Source organism: Tachysurus vachellii, chromosome 14 (assembly GCF_030014155.1).
Source record: "Tachysurus vachellii isolate PV-2020 chromosome 14, HZAU_Pvac_v1, whole genome shotgun sequence".
NCBI classification, from domain to species: Eukaryota; Metazoa; Chordata; class Actinopteri; order Siluriformes; family Bagridae; genus Tachysurus; species Tachysurus vachellii.
In genome coordinates this window covers 7,939,008-7,958,658 of record NC_083473.1, presented here as the reverse complement: position 1 = coordinate 7,958,658, position 19,651 = coordinate 7,939,008, and the positions used below count along the sequence as shown (strand labels likewise).

At 37.9% G+C, this 19,651-nt stretch overlaps 1 protein-coding gene across 3 annotated transcripts in view; it reads left to right on the top strand.

Moving 5' to 3' along the window:
- Positions 1-882: 882 nt before the first annotated feature.
- Positions 883-19,651, top strand: part of wu:fb13g09 (ATP-binding cassette sub-family C member 5) — a 35,085-nt gene continuing 16,316 nt past the window's right edge. For 2 of the 3 annotated variants that reach the window (XM_060886148.1, XM_060886146.1), the window contains exons 1-15: positions 883-1,183; positions 1,726-1,758; positions 2,574-2,749; positions 3,048-3,203; positions 6,940-7,087; positions 10,094-10,327; positions 11,113-11,286; positions 11,674-11,821; positions 14,017-14,165; positions 14,282-14,389; positions 14,830-15,186; positions 15,780-15,851; positions 16,090-16,214; positions 16,325-16,397; positions 16,556-16,759. In XM_060886148.1, the coding sequence (XP_060742131.1) occupies positions 2,583-2,749; positions 3,048-3,203; positions 6,940-7,087; positions 10,094-10,327; positions 11,113-11,286; positions 11,674-11,821; positions 14,017-14,165; positions 14,282-14,389; positions 14,830-15,186; positions 15,780-15,851; positions 16,090-16,214; positions 16,325-16,397; positions 16,556-16,759 (2,115 nt within the window). In that variant the 5' untranslated portion in view covers positions 883-1,183; positions 1,726-1,758; positions 2,574-2,582. The remainder of the gene's footprint in view (positions 1,184-1,725; positions 1,759-2,573; positions 2,750-3,047; positions 3,204-6,939; positions 7,088-10,093; positions 10,328-11,112; positions 11,287-11,673; positions 11,822-14,016; positions 14,166-14,281; positions 14,390-14,829; positions 15,187-15,779; positions 15,852-16,089; positions 16,215-16,324; positions 16,398-16,555; positions 16,760-19,651) is intronic. The other variant, XM_060886147.1, reaches the window with a different exon arrangement.

The following is a 19,651-nucleotide window of genomic DNA, read 5'->3' as shown; positions in this document are numbered from 1 at the left end:
AGGAGGGTATTGATTCCTGCATCCAACGTGCTTTCCCAGTCCAAATACAAGCACTGTAACTGATTGGCATCTCTAAATTGTCCATTGTGTGTATGTGTGTTTGTGTGTGTTTGTGTGTGTGTGTGTGTGTGTGTGTGTGTGTGTGTGTGTGAGAGAGAGAGAGAGAGAGAGCATGAGAGAGAGAGGGAGAGAGTGAGAGGGAGAGAGAGTGAGAGAGTGTGTGTGTGTGTGTGAGAGAGAGAGAGAGAGAGAGAGAGAGAGAGAGAGTGTGTGTGTGTGCGTGTGTGTGTGAGAGAGAGACAGAGAGAGAGAGAGAGATAGACAGACAGACAGTGTGTGTGTGTGTGTGTGTGTGTGTGTGTGTGTGAGAGAGAGAGAGAGAGAGAGAGAGAGAGAGAGAGAGAGAGAGAGGTGTGTGTGTGAGAGAGAGAGAGAGAGAGAGAGAGAGAGAGAGAGAGAGAGAGAGAGGTGTGTGAGAGAGAGAGAGAGAGAGAGAGAGAGAGAGAGAGAGAGAGAGAGAGAGATTGCCCTGTAATAAGATTACTCCCTGTCCCTGTCCATGGTGTCCCCTAACTTTGCCCTGAGATACAGCACTGTGGGGTAGTTTTATACTGTGGGGTAGTTGTATTAAAGGTACATATGAAAATAAATGAATTAATCTCAATCACACAGTAACATTGTACGGTCTCATTGAAACCTATCCTCATTTTGTTCCATATTAGTCCCTCGGTATCTATAAAGCTGAACACGTGACTGTTTTAATCACGACGAACAGCCCGTGCTGTTCTGCCCCTCTCGTTATCAAGGCGACGAAAGCAAAGCAACGCTGTGATTGGTCGACTCCGAATGACGTCACGCTGATATAGGGAATTCCGCCGGGCGCGTGTGTGAAAGGTCCCACAGCTGAAAGTGCGACTCTGCTGCTGGGAACTTTTCTGTGTCTCCTTGTGCTTTTGTTTTATTTCATTTATTTCTGTACTCACTCTATAGGGTTGTGTTTGTTTTCTGTAAGGAGATGTGACATGTTGAGGCAAGAGGCTGAAAACTGCAGCACAGATTGTAATAATAATAATAATAATAATAATAATAATAATAATAATAATAATAACTGAAATAGAAAGAAGAAGAAATAATGTTGTAAAGACAAGTGGGTGAAAATCCTGAGCTTGGAGCAGTCTGAGATGTAAGTTATTTCCCTTTCCAACATCTTTTTCAGCTCTTTGTTATTGATTTGTTGTTCATATACATTCACCAATCTAATTATTCTACTATAATTAAATGTTTTTTTTATTGAATTAAGAAAATATAATTGTAATTATATAATTATAAAAACTTTCTGAAGCTTTGGAAACATAAAAAAAGATTATACTTTATTTATGCATAACTATAACTATATATATATAGTTACAGAAACAGAGAAACAGTGATTGTTTAACAGCTAGGTGTAGTTTGTTTACATTTGCTCAAGAAATGGGGAAGTGCACAAACTTTATCCAAACCCTGTGTTAATTGTTAATCATATTTCTAAACCAAACACGTCATTTAACAGGTAAATAAGATAAGAACTGAAAAATGTAATGCGTACAATAAGTGTTTATTTCGCCTCCATTTTCTTAGCTACATCCTGCAATTTACATTCATTTCCTTTGTGTACAAAAAAATAGAGTCATTAATGAGTCATTAAAACAGTCATGAATGAGTATGCAAATTTTGTTTTACTTCCAGCAGCCCTCAAAGGAGAATGTAAATTTCCTTAAGGTGTGTTTTGTATTTTTTTTTTCTTGTAGTGTTGGGTAAGAGGAGCCCTTAATAATTCTTTAAGTTTTACACTCCAAAGAAAAAATGACACATATTATTATTATCATAGCAAATGTTTTGTAATCTCAGAGGAAATACATAGCTTGTTGCAGGAAATTTGAAGACTGCTTTAATACAGAGTATCATTCAACTCCTTAAACTCCCAGGACTCACTAACTAACATTTTTAACTTTTGTAACTGTGAACCTTTTTCTATTAACCTTACTGTTATTACTGAATCGGTGACAGTAGCTACTGCAGTGAAACTGATGGAGCATGGGCCAAAACTGGGAACTATCTTTTTACTGACACCCCATTCCCCATGCCACTTAGATCCTAATCTTATATCAATAATTACACAATAGGTGCATTGTTAATAAAATAAAAAGTCTGAATTCATAATCAGAGCGCTTGTTTTTATTTTTGCTGCTGATACTTTTAGCTGAATTGACGTCATCACAGATTACGCCACAGACAGATCAGTGACAGGCTCGTGTGTTGGGCTTACTGTCCATGAGTCCTTGAGGACACCAACTGCTCTCTTTAAATAGATAAGCACTTTAAATATATACCCTCCTCACCGTGCAAGGTACATTCAGTCGTCTGCAGTTAGCATATGCAGACAAACAGCTCCTCTCTCTCTCTCTCTCTCTCTCTCTCTCTCTCTCTCTCTCTCTCTCTCTCTCGCGCTCTCTGGCATGGAGCTTTACACTAATCCATGACAAAGGTTGCAGAAGTCACATTGTAAGGGTTCAGTGTCTGTATGTCTTTGTTAGAAAGCAGAAATGCACCCAGATGCCTTGCAGGCTGCTCTCCGGGTTGAGGCTTTGCCCCTGTCCTGCCCGGAGACCCAGGCAGACCTAGAGGAGGACGATCTGGACTACAAGACAAAAAGACAAGGGAGATACCATCAGAGTTTGCAGTTACTGAAGCCTTTCAGGATCACACACAAGTAAGATGACTCTGCTACAGCTATCAGTGCGTATTAAGACTGAGTTTTCTGTAGACGAAAGCTTAAAGTGGTGCGAGCTAAATGAGGCCTTGATAAGGAGGCCCTTATCCTCCACTCACAGCCTGCTCCATGTTTGAACACGCGAGCTGATAAAAGCTCAGCGGAACTTTTTCCTGCACAGCAACAGTTTTGTGAGGAAACTGAAAAGTGCTGTTCAAACCCTCTTTTACATGCAGCCACACTAGCTCTCCTCAGCTGCACGGTGTGTGTCTGAACTTATGTTGTTATTGTGTCACAGGCATCAGCACCCTGTGGATAATGCTGGCCTTTTCTCCTTCATGACCCTGCACTGGCTCTCTCCACTGGCATGGAAAGCACACAAAGCGTCGTGCCTCTTGATGGAGGATGTGTGGGGCCTGTCCTGCCACGAAGCCTCCGAATCCAATTTTCACAGGTGAGCAGCCATCACAGGCTATTAGAATGTCTTAATTGTCACAAGTACAGCAACGCCTCAGTCATATGTCCTATAACAACAACAGGATCATGTGACTAACATTAATAGCTGCCAAATAATCTGTCTTTCATTAAAATACATTAACTACAACATATTACACAGCAAAACATCCTGTGAATCCAGTATTCATAATGCATTATAAGCACAGTTAGAATGTCTTATATATATTATATATATGCTACTTTTTAATGCCTGGAGTAAGTTGTTGCATGCATAACTTTTTAAATGCATAAATTTTTAGCACACGGGTATATCAGGTTATATAATGCATTATTATTTTGTTTACTGCATTGTTGAAATCTAAAATCAGATTGTTAATAAGCTTTTTGATTCATTTTCTCTTCTTAATTTTCTAGTTCCAGCTATAATTCCAGTTTTAGGTTCATTTTAATACTCTTGTTCTAATGTGGTATGTTTCTATGGTAACTACTCATTCACTGGGACTTGTGTGATGGATGATTCAAAGAATTAATAAAATAACAACAACAACAACAACAACAGCAATAATAATAATAATAATAATAATAATAATAATAATAATAATAATAATAATAATAATAATAATAATAATAGCTTTTCTTCTATATTATCTCCATGGGTTGTATTTACCTCTCTCTAAAATCCCTTTAAAAACCAAACCAAAGTGTTATGTAACCTGACAATGTCATCATGTTGTAAGCATTTATTATTATTATTATTATTATTATTATTATTATTATTATTATTATTATTATTATTATTGTTGTTGTTGTTGTTGTTGTTATTTTATTTTATTTTATTTTATTTTATTTTATTTTATTTTATTTTTAACATGACTGGACATGAGAAAAAACACTAACAACAACAGTTTGGTGTGATTCAGCCTGACTTACTGTCACTTGTGGCTGTCACTCAGAAATGGTAGCTCAGTGCTTAAAGCGTTGGACTACTGATGAGAAGGTTGTGAGGTCAAATCCCATGTACAACCTCCCTGCCACCACTGGGCCCTTGATCAAGGCCCTAAAAGGCCCTCATCTGTATAAATAAAATTAACGTAAGTCGCTCTGGATGAGAACATCTGCCAAATGTAACTGTTTTAATTTCATTAGTATCCTGTATGAGAACATCCTGTCATGGTGCAGGCTTGGAGCAAGAACAAAAAAAAGATGAATTTAGAATATCCCTTCCAGCTCCACTCGCATTAGTGCAAAAGTTCATTACTGATCAAAGTTGCATTACTGAAAGCTCCAGCTTATGATTAACAAATATGCTGGTGTTAACCAGAAATTCCCAGCTTCTCCAGGTTGAAAAGAGCTTCCCACACCAGTCACCGTGACAACACGACATGTTTATGACTCAATCATATCAGTGTTACTGTATGATACAGGAGTCAGGTTTTACTGGTTCTATTTTTGAGAACCATGAATATATTTGTTCAAATAGAAGGATTGGAGGTTAGGTGTGGTTGGGAATTCCTGTCATGTTTGCCAGAGTGCAGTATTTGCCAGAGTGCAGAGTGTGAATAAACATAGAATGTGAAAAAAACAGCACCTGGATAAAAGTTGAAAGCACTGGCTTGAGTGTGTGTCTGGGAAAAGAGGTAGGGTTAATGTGGGATTCCCTGGAGAATCATGGATATATCATCTCATAGCTCTCTCTCTCTCACGGTGTAGGCAGATCTGGCGTGTGGGTGTTATTAATAGCAAGGTTTAGAGATTAGACAGAGATGGAGTGTTCTCCTCATGATACATCCTGCTAAGTAGTTATGTCATTGCTACTTCAGTCTCAAAGCTGATTGTTGACACGTTCATTTGCAGCAAGGATCGGCTACCTTATGGAAACTGGACTGGTTTACATTCTGTCTTGAGTTCAGTTCGGGATGTCGGCTGGCAGCCGGCGTAGAGCTAAGCTACCAAGAAGTGTGGCCTGTGATCAAAGGGCAGATAATGTTCTGACAGCAAGGTTCGAGAAACTCTCATCCGCCACCGGAGAGGGGACAGGTGTTACTTTTCACTGTGTCATGCCTCAAGGTCTCACTCTCTAGTTACTGGCAGTGGGCCAAACTTAGACAGGCTATGTTAAGAATGCTTGTGTGTGTGTGTGTGTGTGTGTGTGTGTGTGTGTGTGTGTGTGTGTGTGTGTGTTTGTGTGTGTGTGTTTGAAAGAGAGGAAGAGAGCGAGACTGAGAGAGAGAGAGAGAGAGAGAGAGAGAGAGAGAGAGATTGTGTTTGTATGGAGGTATAAATGCCTTATATTAAACAGAAGGATAAGAGCCGTCTCCTCAGCCCTAGACTGGAAATTCCTTCACAGTTTTCTTTTAAGATTTAAGTTTTTCAAAGTAAAGATCTACAGTACAAACTAAAAGTTAAGCTCTAACTGACCAGAGACAAATCCTTGTTTTGGTGCCTGCACTGCATCTATATAGTGTTTTTAGTTGTATTCATTCATTCATCTTCTACCGCTTATCCGAACTACCTCGGGTCACGGGGAGCCTGTGCCTATCTCAGGCGTCATCGGGCATCAAGGCAGGATACACCCTGGACGGAGTGCCAACCCATCGCAGGGCACACACACACTCTCATTCACTCACGCAATCACACACTACGGACAATTTTCCAGAGATGCCAATCAACCTACCATGCATGTCTTTGGACCGGGGGAGGAAACCGGAGTACCCGGAGGAAACCCCCGAGGCACGGGGAGAACATGCAAACTCCACACACACAAGGTGGAGGCGGGAATCGAACCCCGACCCTGGAGGTGTGAGGCGAACGTGCTAACCACTAAGCCACCGTGCCCCCCGTTTTTAGTTGTATCATTATTGTAAATATTTCCCATGCTAGTTACCTAAAATGAAAAAAGATGCTAGATTATTTTCTGTTGGAAAATTATACCAGTCTTGATTCCTGATTGATTTGTCGTTCATTCAGAAGGCATGTGTCCATGACTGAATGTGTTTATTACAAGATGACCACTGCTTTCTCAGCTGGGATGCAATTGAATTGTGGGAAATTGCTTCCTAATAAAATTCTGTGGAGATGGAATTAAAAAAAAACTGCAACTGCTGTTCAGGTGGTTTCAATCATTTTGCCTCATTAGTTATTTGTCCTTCGTAATAATCAGGCCTTCCAGGAATTTAAGACGAATCAAGCCTTTTTCTGAGAAACAGTGAAAAGCAACACCATTATCTTTCCTCTCTCCATAAAGGAGGAGAGTAGGGTTCGACCTCATGTTGTCTTGGGTATTTTTTTTTTTTTACCTCTGTCTCCTCTGGCTTGGTCATTAGGGATCTAAATCTATGTCACGATTTCTGTAAAGCAGCTTTAATGACAGAGTCTATTGTTCTAAGTGTGACACAAATAAAATCGATTTGAATTGAATAATGATTCAGCTCACCTCCCGTACTGCCGCGGTCTGTGTGTAATCTTTACCTACATTGTTATATTTTAGTTATAAAGACAAGTAACCAGTAGATAAAGAGCTCAGCAGAGACGGTGATGAGATTTGACATGATAACCTTTGAATTTCTAGCAGAAATGTTCAAATATTTATGTTTTATTCCATAAAAGGATATAAAAGCTACAAACTAGGATTGCTGGGAAAATTGCTCCTTGTGATTGTCGTTCATATCGTTCATTTTTATTTCATTTCATACAAGCACTGATGCTCAATTCTGTGTCTGTGTGTCATGTTTCAGGCTACAGGCTCTGTGGCATGCCGAGCTGAAGAAAAAAGGCAGAGATGGAGCGTCTCTCTCCAGAGTTTTCTGGAGGTTCTGTAAAACACGCTTTCTGATGGCTTTGCTCTTTCTCCTTATATACACGGTGATCACCTTCATAGGTCCTGTGAGTAGCAGCCATCTTTATTCTCTTACAGCAGTGTTTTGTAGCAATGTATAAGGATCAACATATACAGTACTTACCTACCTACTGTACCCCACACACACACTAACACACACACACACACACACACACACACACACACACACACACACACACACACTCAACAAAGATTTCAGAATTCTTGAGTTTAAAAGTGTGCTCAGATTTGAAATCACTTACTAATACACAGAACCAGTACTGAACGGAGTGCATAATAAATCAACAGTTTCTGGACTTTTGACCAGGCCATTTTATTCTCTCCTATTTGATTAATAGGTTGTGTTTTTTCAGAATCTAACAGCATTAATCTTTGCGTAATGCCAAATGAATTTCTCACTGCCAGCTAAATTCAGTTACAAAGGTCAGGTCCTGGCTTATGTACAACATGACTGCTGCAAAATTATAAACACATAAATATTAGAACTGTACAATTAATCATGTATAAATGGTGCTACAAATTTTAAAGATTTTGGGTTATATTCTGTAAGGAGATGGAAGGAGTCTCCAGTTTCAATTTTTCAGAAAAGTCATATAAAGTCATAGACTTTTAGTCTTACAGTATAAACTTCAATATAAAGTGAAGGAATGACTGCGGATACATGTTTTAACATAATATGATAACATGAGATATCTAGTTGCAGGGATGTTCTATAGCATCAAAAATCCATAACTATATATGCAGTTGTAGAAAGGAAATAATTTATAATCACTCTCTCTGGTGTCACCCAGATAAGGTTCCCTTTTGACTCAAGGTTCCTTCCTTATGCCGTCTCAGGGAGTTTTTCCTAACCACTATTTCCTTGCTCATTAGTGATGAACAGAAATGTAATTTTGTAATTTTTATTATGATTTTTTAGATTCCTTTAAAGCTGCTTTGCGATAATGTCCATTGTTAAATGCTCCCTACGATTAAAGTTGAATTGAACCGAATTAAATGTTCAATTCTCACAACAATCACATTTTCAATCAATTTATAAATTTGTAATTGTCAGGGATACAACAATAAACTTCGGTTACGATTTGATTCGATTCACATTACTATGAATAATAATGTTCATTATTTCAAACAAAAATTTAATGTGGAAAAATTCTGACTGAAAAAGCACTGAAAAAAAGTTTATTTCTGAATCTACAATGCAACAAAATTAGAGTTAGATTGCTACATACATCCAAAATATTTGATTGGATAAACAAGTGTAAAGAGCTGATAAAGTCTAATAAAGTCTCTGAGCCAGAGGAAATGATTGAAGGAAATATAATGAGCTCTCCAGCAGTCCCTGAGGCATCATTTTAATGAATAAAGAGCTCCAAAGTCGGCTAAAATGCCCAACTTCCACAGCCTAACTGATTTTCATCAGTGCGCTTGGCACTAACAATGCAATCAGGAGACCAGTGTGTCCTGCGTAATTTTCTTCATTCTTAAATTTCTTTTAAAGATTTGAACTCTTTGGATTCCACAGGCCAGGATCTGATCTGTCCTGATGTTTAAACAGTGCTAAACTTAAGTAGTTCTCATTGACTCAGTAATGTTTTATAGAATTAAAACTAGTTTTTTGATGCAGTAACTTTCATATGTTTTGTCTGTCTGTTTGTCTGTCTGTGATTGAGATTCAACTGTTTAGCATAATAATGTTCACATTTAAGATTTGAGAAAGGCACAGTTTTATTTTGAGTATAAGCTTTATATTTTCTCTGAAAAAGGTCATTTGTTTTTAATATGGTATAATAACAGATAATAGTGGATAAATAATAATAACTATATAACTAAATAAATAATAACGACCTTGAACCAAATCACTGGATAGCTATTTAGCCATTATTTAATTTTTCAGCATGAGAATCATTTTGGAAAAGAGGTTAAAAATTCAGTTCTAGAGCTCTTTTTAAATCATGAAAATATCAGCTTGGTTGGAGAGGAGCTGCTGTGCTGTGAAATAAAGTGGTTTCAAAAACTAAATAACACATGAGACTGAAAGCTTCAACTAGAGTTCGATTTTTATGTATGAAGTCTGTTTTTATAAATGAACAGCGAGGTGCTCACAGTAGAGAGTTTTTTATTCAGTTATTCAAAGCCTACACAAAACAGTGCAGCTCTACAGCGTATTTATTCACATCTGACCTTGACTTTATTAGGTGATGTTCACAGCTATACAACAATAAAGCTCTCCTCACTGAGGAAATCTTTAATGTAACTGGTTTAGTAATCAAGTGATATAAATGCCATAAACCTGATATAATAGTAATGTTTGACCTGTGATTTTAGTATGAAGTAGCTGAGAAAACCTGTTAGGAAAACCATTCAGGAATGCGTGTTTGTGTTTGGATGTGCCTTCTGTCACCCATTTTTGGTTTTCCTTTAACCTTGGTTTGTTCTTTAATAATTTAATGTCATTTATTTACTTTAATTTCATACTTAATTACTTTAATATAATCATTTGCTCAATTCATTGCTTCAATTCATCATGAATAAATTAGTGGACAAAATCATCCATCTCAAACAGGTCGAAGTTTCCTGTCCCAGTTTTAAGCCATTTTATGTTAGAGTTAAAGGATAAATTTGGTTTGCATAATGTTCTTTTGTTTTTTATATATATATATATATATATATATATATATATATATATATATATATATATATATATATATATATATACTACCCATATATAGGGTGTGATTATTATGTCACTACTATTTCACTATTATTTAACTAATTAACACACGTTCGTGTGTGTGTGTGTGTGTGTGTGTGTGTGTGTGTGCGTATATATCATTATTATTAGTTTTTATCATATATTATCTTTAAATAATGTGCTACCCAACAGTCAATAATTAGTAATTATCAATTAATAGACTGGTTAAATGACCGGACTTTTTCCCAGGAATACCACATATCCAGTCACCTTAACACCTTAACACCTTCACGTCTCTGACCCATGCTCTCCTGTTCCCACTGTGCCGTGTCTCATGCAGGCTCTGCTGGTCCGAGCGTTGCTGGAGTATGCTCAGAGTTCAGAGGTGTGGCTTCCATATGGCCTGGCTTTGGTTGGAGGTATATTTCTCACTGAGTTGTTTCGCTCTTGGACTATCGCTTTTGTGTGGGCTACTAATTATCGCACAGCTGCACGCCTGCGGGGGGCAGCTCTCACGTTTGCCTTTGAGAAAATCCTTCGTCTGCGCAGCACTAAAGAAATCAGCACAGGAGAGGTGAGAAAACGTCCTCGCCTTCTATCCTGTGCTACACAATGCTTTGTTTATGACTGATATATACATATATTGTATGCATCATCAGTGGTGCATGCTGCTTCATTTGTCTGCATACTGCAAGCAAGGTGAATTGCAGTCAAAATGGAAATCAATGGCACTACATGTGTCAGACATCTTATTCATCTTGAATTTTTGTATTATATTAATCTTTGTATAATATTAATTTATTTGTATTGTGTTTATATTCTGTAAAGCTGCTTTGAGACAATGTCCATTGTTAAAAGTGCTATACAAATACATTTGAATTGAATTGAATTGAATTGAGATGTCTGTACAACACTGTAAAAAGCAGAAGCCCAAGATAAAGAAACTAGCTAAATCTATGGAATGGAATGCATATTTGAGTATTGCAGGTCTTAAAATACATTTAACCATTGCATAAATCTTCCTACAACTAGATCTAATTAAGTGACAGCCATATAAGCATTCTTAAATACAGTATTTCACCTAATTTTTGTTTGCATTTATTGTTCTGTCCACTTTATGTATCAATTGCATTGCCTAATGTGCACTGCCACTTTGTCTCCCTTAATCTCTGCATTACATGTAGTCAATTGTGTAAACTGATAATGTGCATTTTGGTGAATAGCTAAATAATAAGCAGAGTGTATAAGAGTTTATCTCGCTAAATATGCATTTAGACCTAGAATTTAAGATAATGCTAATACCCATCTGACCTGATCACAGTTTGAGTCGAGCTAACATCCAGACTTCTGTTTATTTAGCTGATAAACATTTGCTCCAGTGACGGCCAACGGCTATATGATGCTGTATCACTGGGTTGCCTGCTGGGTGGAGGACCTGTGATGGGGCTTCTCGCCCTGAGCTACAACATCTCCTTCCTGGGACCAACTGCAGTTGTTGGCTCTATCATATTTATTATCTTCTATCCATTAATGGTGAGTAATTAAGCAATACACATAAGGCTTTATGTGCTAGATTGCAATAGCAATTAAAGCTTTAGTAATGTATTTCATAATGTCAGTATTAAGGAAGTTTATTTTAATATATATTAAAGTGATGTTGCATGATGTTCCTCACCTCATATAGTCAACCTATGCATAAATTATTATGCTTCTGCCTAATAAGGAGGTCCAATTTCACATCAAGCAGGAGAGCTCAACTAAGCAATATGTAATGTGGAGAACTTTCCACCACAGTAGTATTGACAGAAATACTAAAATGAATTTGCCAACTCTCAATGACCCAAATGATCTGAGTCGAAAATATCTGTTCTGTTCAAACACAGATTCACTCCATATTATCCTACTCTCCATTTCATGCAGATGCTGGCCTCGCGGCTGACAGCCCACTTCCGTACGAAATGTGTGGTAGTCACGGACCGGCGCGTCAGGCTGATGAATGAGATCCTCAGCAGCATCAAGTTCATTAAGTTGTACTGCTGGGAAACAGCTTTCACCAGAAATGTCCAGAGTAAGCCATGAGTCCCTTTTGAGACTCCACCATCTCAGATTCTAAGAAAGGCATCTACAGTACAGCATTTCTCTCATACCTCTGGTTCTTAAAGTATTTCTGAGATATCTTCTTCTTTGTGAGGCTTTTCTGCATTGAATATTCCATCAATCAGGGCTTTCTAAAGTCCCAGAGCTACAGGGCTAATTTAAAAAGCATTTAACACTCTTTGGTGCTTAATGTCTGAGGAGAGATTTCACTTAGCTGGCAGCTTAGTGGAGAAGGTGGCTGTAATATATGAGTGATAGGCAGGGCTTTTCAGTAATCACTATGAAAGTTCAAAGCTGAAGATTACAGGCAGACTCTTAAAGCCAAATACACACTTATACAGCAGGTAAAAGGCCAGGAACAGGACCAGAAAGTGCAGACCTAAGGACAAAAGGTGGAACTGCATCTTACTGACATCTTACTTATGGCTAAAATGATCTCAAATACAGTCAAAATAAGCTGGGATTTCCTATAAAAATATTTCTATATTTCATATTTCTACATGTATTTCAATATTATTTTCTTAACTATAGTTTTTTTGTGCTATTGTACGAATATTTTACAAATTTTCATTATTCGTTTATAGAAAGAAGCTAAATTATCTGCCACAGAATAATTAAAGAAAATCTTAAGCTTAGAAATAGATTAGATTTGGTTTATTGTAATCTATCTGTATACATCTATCTAGAAAGACAGACAAACAGACAGACAGACAGACAGACAGACAGACAGACAGACAGACAGACAGACAGACAGACAGATAGATAGATAGATAGATAGATAGATAGATAGATAGATAGATAGATAGATAGATAGATTCATGATATTGCATGCAAAGAGAGAATTGCACACACACCACAAACACAAACATATATACATAACATATACATATACAGAGAGAGAGAGAGAGAGAGAGAGAGAGAGAGAGAGAGAGAGAGAGAGAGAGAGAGAGAGAGAGAGACTATTTTACAAATTTGCTCATACAAGGATTGAAGGAGATATACCAGGTGAATAAGTGAATCTAACCCAACAAAAAGATTTAACAAAAAGTCCAAACCCATTATCCAGTATGGAAGCTAGAAATTGAACAGATGGGCTTCAAATAGTGGGAAGCCATAGGGCTCAGAGTCTCCGTGGTGATATTTGATATTATCAATTTTTCCCATTTAGCACATGCACCCATTACCTGGTAATGTATTTGACACTAAATCTACAGGTTCAGACCCAGAGTCTAAATAAACAAAATAGTCTAGCATAGTTCCTACTGAATTACTGAAAGCACTCAAAGAAGGAGAAGTCAGTATATGACTTAGAAAAATGATAATGAGTTGATTACTATTTATATTTATATATGAAGTCTGAAGGCTGACAACAACTCATATTCATTATAGACTCACTTGATTAGCTAATTACCAATTTCAGGAACAGAGTAGGAACTGCAGACATGTGAGTTTGGAAATAGTCTCGGAGTGAAATGGGATCTGGCAGAGTTTAGTGATTTGCCTGCTCTACCATACCTACTAAACCCACTTATTAACTGGTGCACTGAATGAAGTAAATCACTGAAGTATGCTTGCTGCTGGCCCTCCAGGACTTGAATTGGGCACCTTTGATTTAAGGCGTAATTAGCCTCTTTAATATTTTAGTGTAATTTCAGTGATCAATAAAGCCCGGTCATGAGCAATGCTATTGTCTTCAATTACCTTTCTCACACCATATGGACTATCATTCTAAGCACATATTTACGTTTTATTTCACAGTGCCTTGTGTTTGAGTTAAAGGAACACATCAGTGATGCACTGAGGCTTTGTAGAGGTTATGGCCATGGCTCTGGGTTGTTTTTGGATGGATGAAGAAGAAATTGGCCGTCATCCAACCAATTGGTTTGTTCGTAGCTATTTAGAAGGCAAACACTACAATAGTGCTGGAAGGCTGCTGCAGGGTGCTTCATTCCAAACTCACAACAGTCATCAGGCACTTCATTCTAGTTTAGGGCTTAGAGGCATGAAGATCAGTCTTCCGTCCTGGTTCTCTGTCTGTTTTATGTTCTGGAGGAACAACGTCTGGCCATTATAAACGAACATCTCATAGCACTCTGGGCACTACAAATAAAAGTAGGTTTGTCTCTATTCTGACTCTTCTTGACTCTTGACTTTTGTTTTTTTTAGAGGTTCGAGCAGAGGAGAGGAAAATATTGGAAAAAGGCAGTTTAGTTCACAGTCTCACCACTGGCGTAGCTCCAATCATTGCTGTGATTGCCAGTGTGTGTACGTTCACTGTACACATGGCCCTGGGCAATGATCTCACTGCAGCACAGGTATGCTTTCTTTCCAAATTATATACTCCGTACGTAACAAAAAAAGCAACTAACTAGCTGTTGTTTGCTGCTCTTGTTGTAAATGGCTCTTTCTGTGTATCTCTTTGTGTCTGTAGGCCTTCACTGTTGTAGCTGTCTTCAACTCTATGACTTTTGTCCTAAAGATTACACCCTTGGCAGTGCGTAGTTTATCAGAGGCCGCTGTTGCTGTTAAGAGATTTCAGGTGAACAACAAAAACATTTTTGTTTTGTTGGCCAGACAGCATTTTAGGCAGAGCAACTGTCCACCAAATCCCATTTAAATCAGATTATTTTAGTCATCATGTCTGTTTTCTTACACGGTTTAATAAGCATGACTGTAATATTACTTGGCTGGTTATTTACCTTATCCACCAGTGCCATGTGTTACCTGCATTTTCAGGTGAATGGGTATTCATTTTAAGATCTGCCACCAATATATATGCCATAAGGTTATGGCATGAATTTATTTACTCTTGATAACAGAGATCACATTTAGACTTTAACTAGATTAACAGAAATAAAACCCACATAACTACATTTTGTGTAAGTTTCTAATTAATTATTTTTAGTTTTATCCTGAAGGAATACAAACTTTTGCACTTATCTCTATATTTTCTGCTATTGTTTCCTCCTTCCTTTAAAGGAACTCTTTATGATGGAGGATCAGGAGGTCATATTAGGTAAAATGGAGGATCCTGAGAATGCTGTGGAGTTCAGAGACGCCACACTAGCATGGAATAAAGCTCAGCCCACGCCAACAAAAAGTGTAAAGCAACAGCCAGGCCAGAAAAGACGAGGCATGCGTCGAGTGCTCCGGAGGGAGAAGCTGAGTCTTTATATTAACTCAGAGAATGAGAAAGCGAAAGGCCAGGAACCCAATGCCGAGCGCCTCCTCACAACCATGGAGCAGGAGAGCCCACAGAGCACCATCTCCTCCACCCAGAGTGTGCGTCCACCGCTACACAAAACCCTGCACCGCGTCCAACTTTCAGTCCGCAAGGTAACACATACATCTCACACAGTGTCTGTCAATTTTCACCGTATTTCATATACTGATGTCTATAACTATGAGACGCCTGTGTTTCAGGGTAGACAGGTGTTAGTTTATAAATTAAAAATATTTGGATAATTCAGCAAATTCATTTAACAATGAAAGTGACATTCGTTTTTTGTGCAGCAAATAGACCATAATAAAGACCTTGGTGCCATAAATCTAGAACAAACTGAAACAAAAAATTCAATTGATCAAATAGTTGATGACCGACAATAAAATCATGAGAAACAAAAGATTATTGCAGCCACTGGCTCTGAAAAACCGCCTATAAAAATTGCAAATGTGGATGATTGCAAATGTGGATTTAAAATTCAAAAATGGGCCAATTTAACCCGATCACCACAGAAGGGTTCAATATACTGTGGATCAAAGGGATTTTAAAACACCACAGTACAATGTGAACTAATATGATTTAGTAGTTAGTAGTTTTTGATAGGCAGCTGAACCTGTGCTAGTCTTAAGGACGTTTTGAGAACGCTAACGCGGGGTGTTTTATCAGTCCTCAGTTGAGTGGCATTGACTGATCTGTGTGTCCTCAGGGTTCACTGCTAGGAGTGTGTGGAGCTGTGGGCAGTGGGAAGAGCTCGATGCTGTCTGCTCTCCTGGGACAGGTGAAAGATCACAATGCACATCAGAGCTTTTTTCTCTCTGTGGTCTCTTGTGTGAAATGCCCCTTTATCTCTGTGACCTTTCTGGAAGACTGAGCTGTGCACTCAAGACAAGTGATCAAGTCAAAAAAAGTGTACTGTGCACTGACTTGCAGGACACGGCCCTCGAGACCAGAATGGGTCAAGCTTTGTGAGATACAAAGGGCATCTTCAGCACAACCTGTTTCTCGTTTCTGTACAGATGACCTTACTTGGAGGATCGGTCGCTGCAAACGGGGGCTTTGCTTACGCCGCTCAACAGGCCTGGATCCTCAACAGTTCCCTGAGGGAGAACATTTTGTTTGGGAAAGATTATGTGGAGGAAAAGTAAGACCTGCTATTCTGGAATCAGCACTGCCTGATGTTCACAAATTGAGACATGTTTTAAGTAAGACTGTAAATCTAAATTGGCTCTGACTTCCTTAATCTCCCTTCAGGTATAATGCTGTACTCGAGGCCTGCTGTTTAATTCCTGATATCAGTGAGCTACCTCACGGCGATATGACTGAGGTAATGAGGCTCAGTGCTCAGTCTCTGGTCTTGTCAAAATGACTTTCATTGAAATTCATTGCCATTTTATTGTTATTCTCTGCCGTTACCTTGTCAACCAATGTGAATAGAAAAGATCTACTGTTAGTGAAACCTCCACTTGTACATTGTTTATCTAGATTGGAGAAAGAGGAGCCAATCTGAGCGGTGGTCAAAGGCAGAGAGTGAGTCTTGCCCGGGCACTTTACAGCGACAGACCCATCCTGCTGCTAGACGATCCTCTCAGTGCCGTGGACGCCCATGTTGCTTACCATCTCTTCCACAATGCCATTCGCAGTGCAGCTGGGGAAAAGACTGTCATATTTGTTACACACCAACTGCAGGTACGTTCGTTTAAAGAGAGTAAGTGAAACAGTGCGTGAAAGTAAACCTAAACCCTCACAAGGGGATTTTATCTGGAACGGTTGCTGTCCTACTCAGCTCCTTAAGGACCATAAGTAATTATGCTCACTTGTTTTCTCGCCAGCCGTATGCTCTTGCATCATTAGTTCATGTAAAAATAAAAAGCTTTTAAAGACTGAGAATCAAACAAGTGTCAAATCCTGAATTTCAGTCAGAAAGAAAAACGTTAATTAACTCAAATCACTGCCAAGTCACATAACAAATACATGGAAATATCATCCAATATCACATCTCATCGGTATATTTATTTTTTAATATACATTAAAAACATTACATTAATACATCCATTTTATATATAAATCAGTATATTGATTTTTGAACTATTTTTTCTCTAATCTTTAATGTTAGACTGCTGTTCATATTAGAATCTTTTGTGTAATTTATAGATATTTTACATGTTATTTTAAGAAGAATATATGCCTCATAGTTTCCAGCAGTTTTATATATTCCCCACATATTATGAATTATATTAGTTATATTATAAAAGATGACAGTGTGTGTTTTGCGAATGAAAAGTGTGTGTGTATATGTGTGTGCGTGTGTGTAAATGAGTGAGTGAGTGTGTGCATGCGCGTGTGTGTATGTGTGTGCGTGTGTGTGTGTGTATGAGTGTGCGTGTTTGCACGTATGTGTGTGTATGCGTGTGTGTGAGTGTGTACACAAGTCTGCGTGTGTGTGTGTGTGTGTGTGTGTAAATGAGTGAGTGAGAGTGTGCATGCGTGTGTGTGTACTGTATGTGTGTGTGTGTGTACTGTATGTGTGTGCGTGTGTGCATGCGTGTGCACGCGTGTATGTGTGCATGCGTGTGTGTGAGTGTGTATTTGTGTATATGTGTGTGCGTGCGTGTGCACGTGATTGTGTGTGTGCATGCTTGTATGTTTGTGAGTGTGTATGTGTGTGAGTGTGTATTTGTGTGTGCATGTGTGCCTGTGTGTGTAAATGAGCAAGTGAGTGAGTGAGTGAGTGAGTGAGTGGGTGTGTGCATGTGTGCATGTGTGTGTATGTGTGTGTTCTTAGTAGTCTTTTTATTAGGAGCAGGTAAATGCTGTTGTGTTGTGTTCTGGGGAGAAATTTACTTTGTGAACTGCATGAACCTGCAGCCTGACACAAAACTGAAATGGTTACCATTATAACCATAATGTTGATTATCTTCCATTAACTGCATGTTTCAATTATTTATCTTTATTTATTAAAGAACAACATATCAAACTCGTCACTGTTTCATGAAACAGGATTCTGTTTTCACTTGCATTTTAACAGCTGTAACAGCTCTCGCTCCCTCACCAACCTGTCTGTAGACTTTTATGAAGACTTTCAGCTATGGCTTAATACTAAACCTTTACTTCTGTCTGTTACAAAGTGCTGACTTTGACCATTCCTGTGGACTGGCGTTAAATAAAACACCTCCTCACAGAAAACTTCATCATATCAAGAATTACACACATTTTTAAATCTGTTCATGTGGAAAGTCCATCATACAAATCCCTGAGTAAGCTGTTACTATAGCAACAGTCTGAGAAAGTTTGATAATTCTATAATAGAGTATTGCATTCATATATTAATAACGTGCATTATTAATAAAAAAAAAAATATATACACATACAGTATATTATCAAAAAATTAAGTTTACTGGCAAATCTGTTGTGTATTTCACTACAGTCCGAATGTATATCCATTGTTTAAGGTTCCAGAGAAAAGAAAGTGCAACTTCGGGTTTCACTGAAGAATTCTGGGAAGAAAATAGATCTTAAAGACAGGGCAAAGGCAAGATTAACCTATAGCAGAGAAAAAGATAGAGGAAGTGTAGAGAGAAAAAAAGGAACTCCTTGTAATACAAAGCGTTAACGCTTCATCTGTAATACACGGAGCAGGGATTTTCATGGCTTGGCTGAATACAACTGCCACTGGAACTGGATCACTCGTCTTTACTGGGGATGTGACTTCAGACTACTTAGGGTCAATAATACCAGAACAACAGAGAAAAAACAGTATGGTGACTCTGTTGATTAGATTCAGACACTGAATGCGCTACTAATAGGTTTTTTATTTTTTATATGATACAATGTTTGCCTGAAAAATCAACATAAGACATTAGTATATATAACTATATTAGTATAGAAAAATGCGGTATATATACGACAACGATGATGAGATGAGACGAGACGAGTGTCAAATAAACAAGATACAAGATAATTAGAACTAATAAACATAGCAATAAATTAATATATAATAAATTGATCTTTACCGTTTAAATTTCAAACATTGTATCACTGTCTACTTATGTATGAACTTCACCATAGGACTATTTATTAACATTAATAAGATCTCCACTGTTTTTAAATCTAATCTTGAATAAAGAATGTATAATAGAATTTAGGATACGTTGGTACAGACTAGAAAAACCTAATCAAATACTCTAAAATCTCTCCACTGCCAATTATAGCAGTATTGTGTTTGTGGGAATAGAGTAGTCAGCACTTACTTGTATGTGTTACACTGCCCTGTGATTCAGCATGTGTACACTGTGGCTATAGAAATTGTAACGTACTGAAACAAAATATGAATCATTAACATTTAATGACAATATCTGCACTTTCACATTCACACGTACAGTTGTTTCATCTTTGCAAATCGCTAGTTACTGTACTATGAAGTCATTAGTAGGTGTTCCTACTCCTGCTTGCTATAGCGATGACGTTTCTCAAGTGGGTGGCACAGCTAGCGTTCCACTTGACAAAGAATCGGTTTTATTGTTTCTAAAATGAAACATTCTGAAGGAGACACAGTGTGTGATCTTCACCCAAATGACTTCA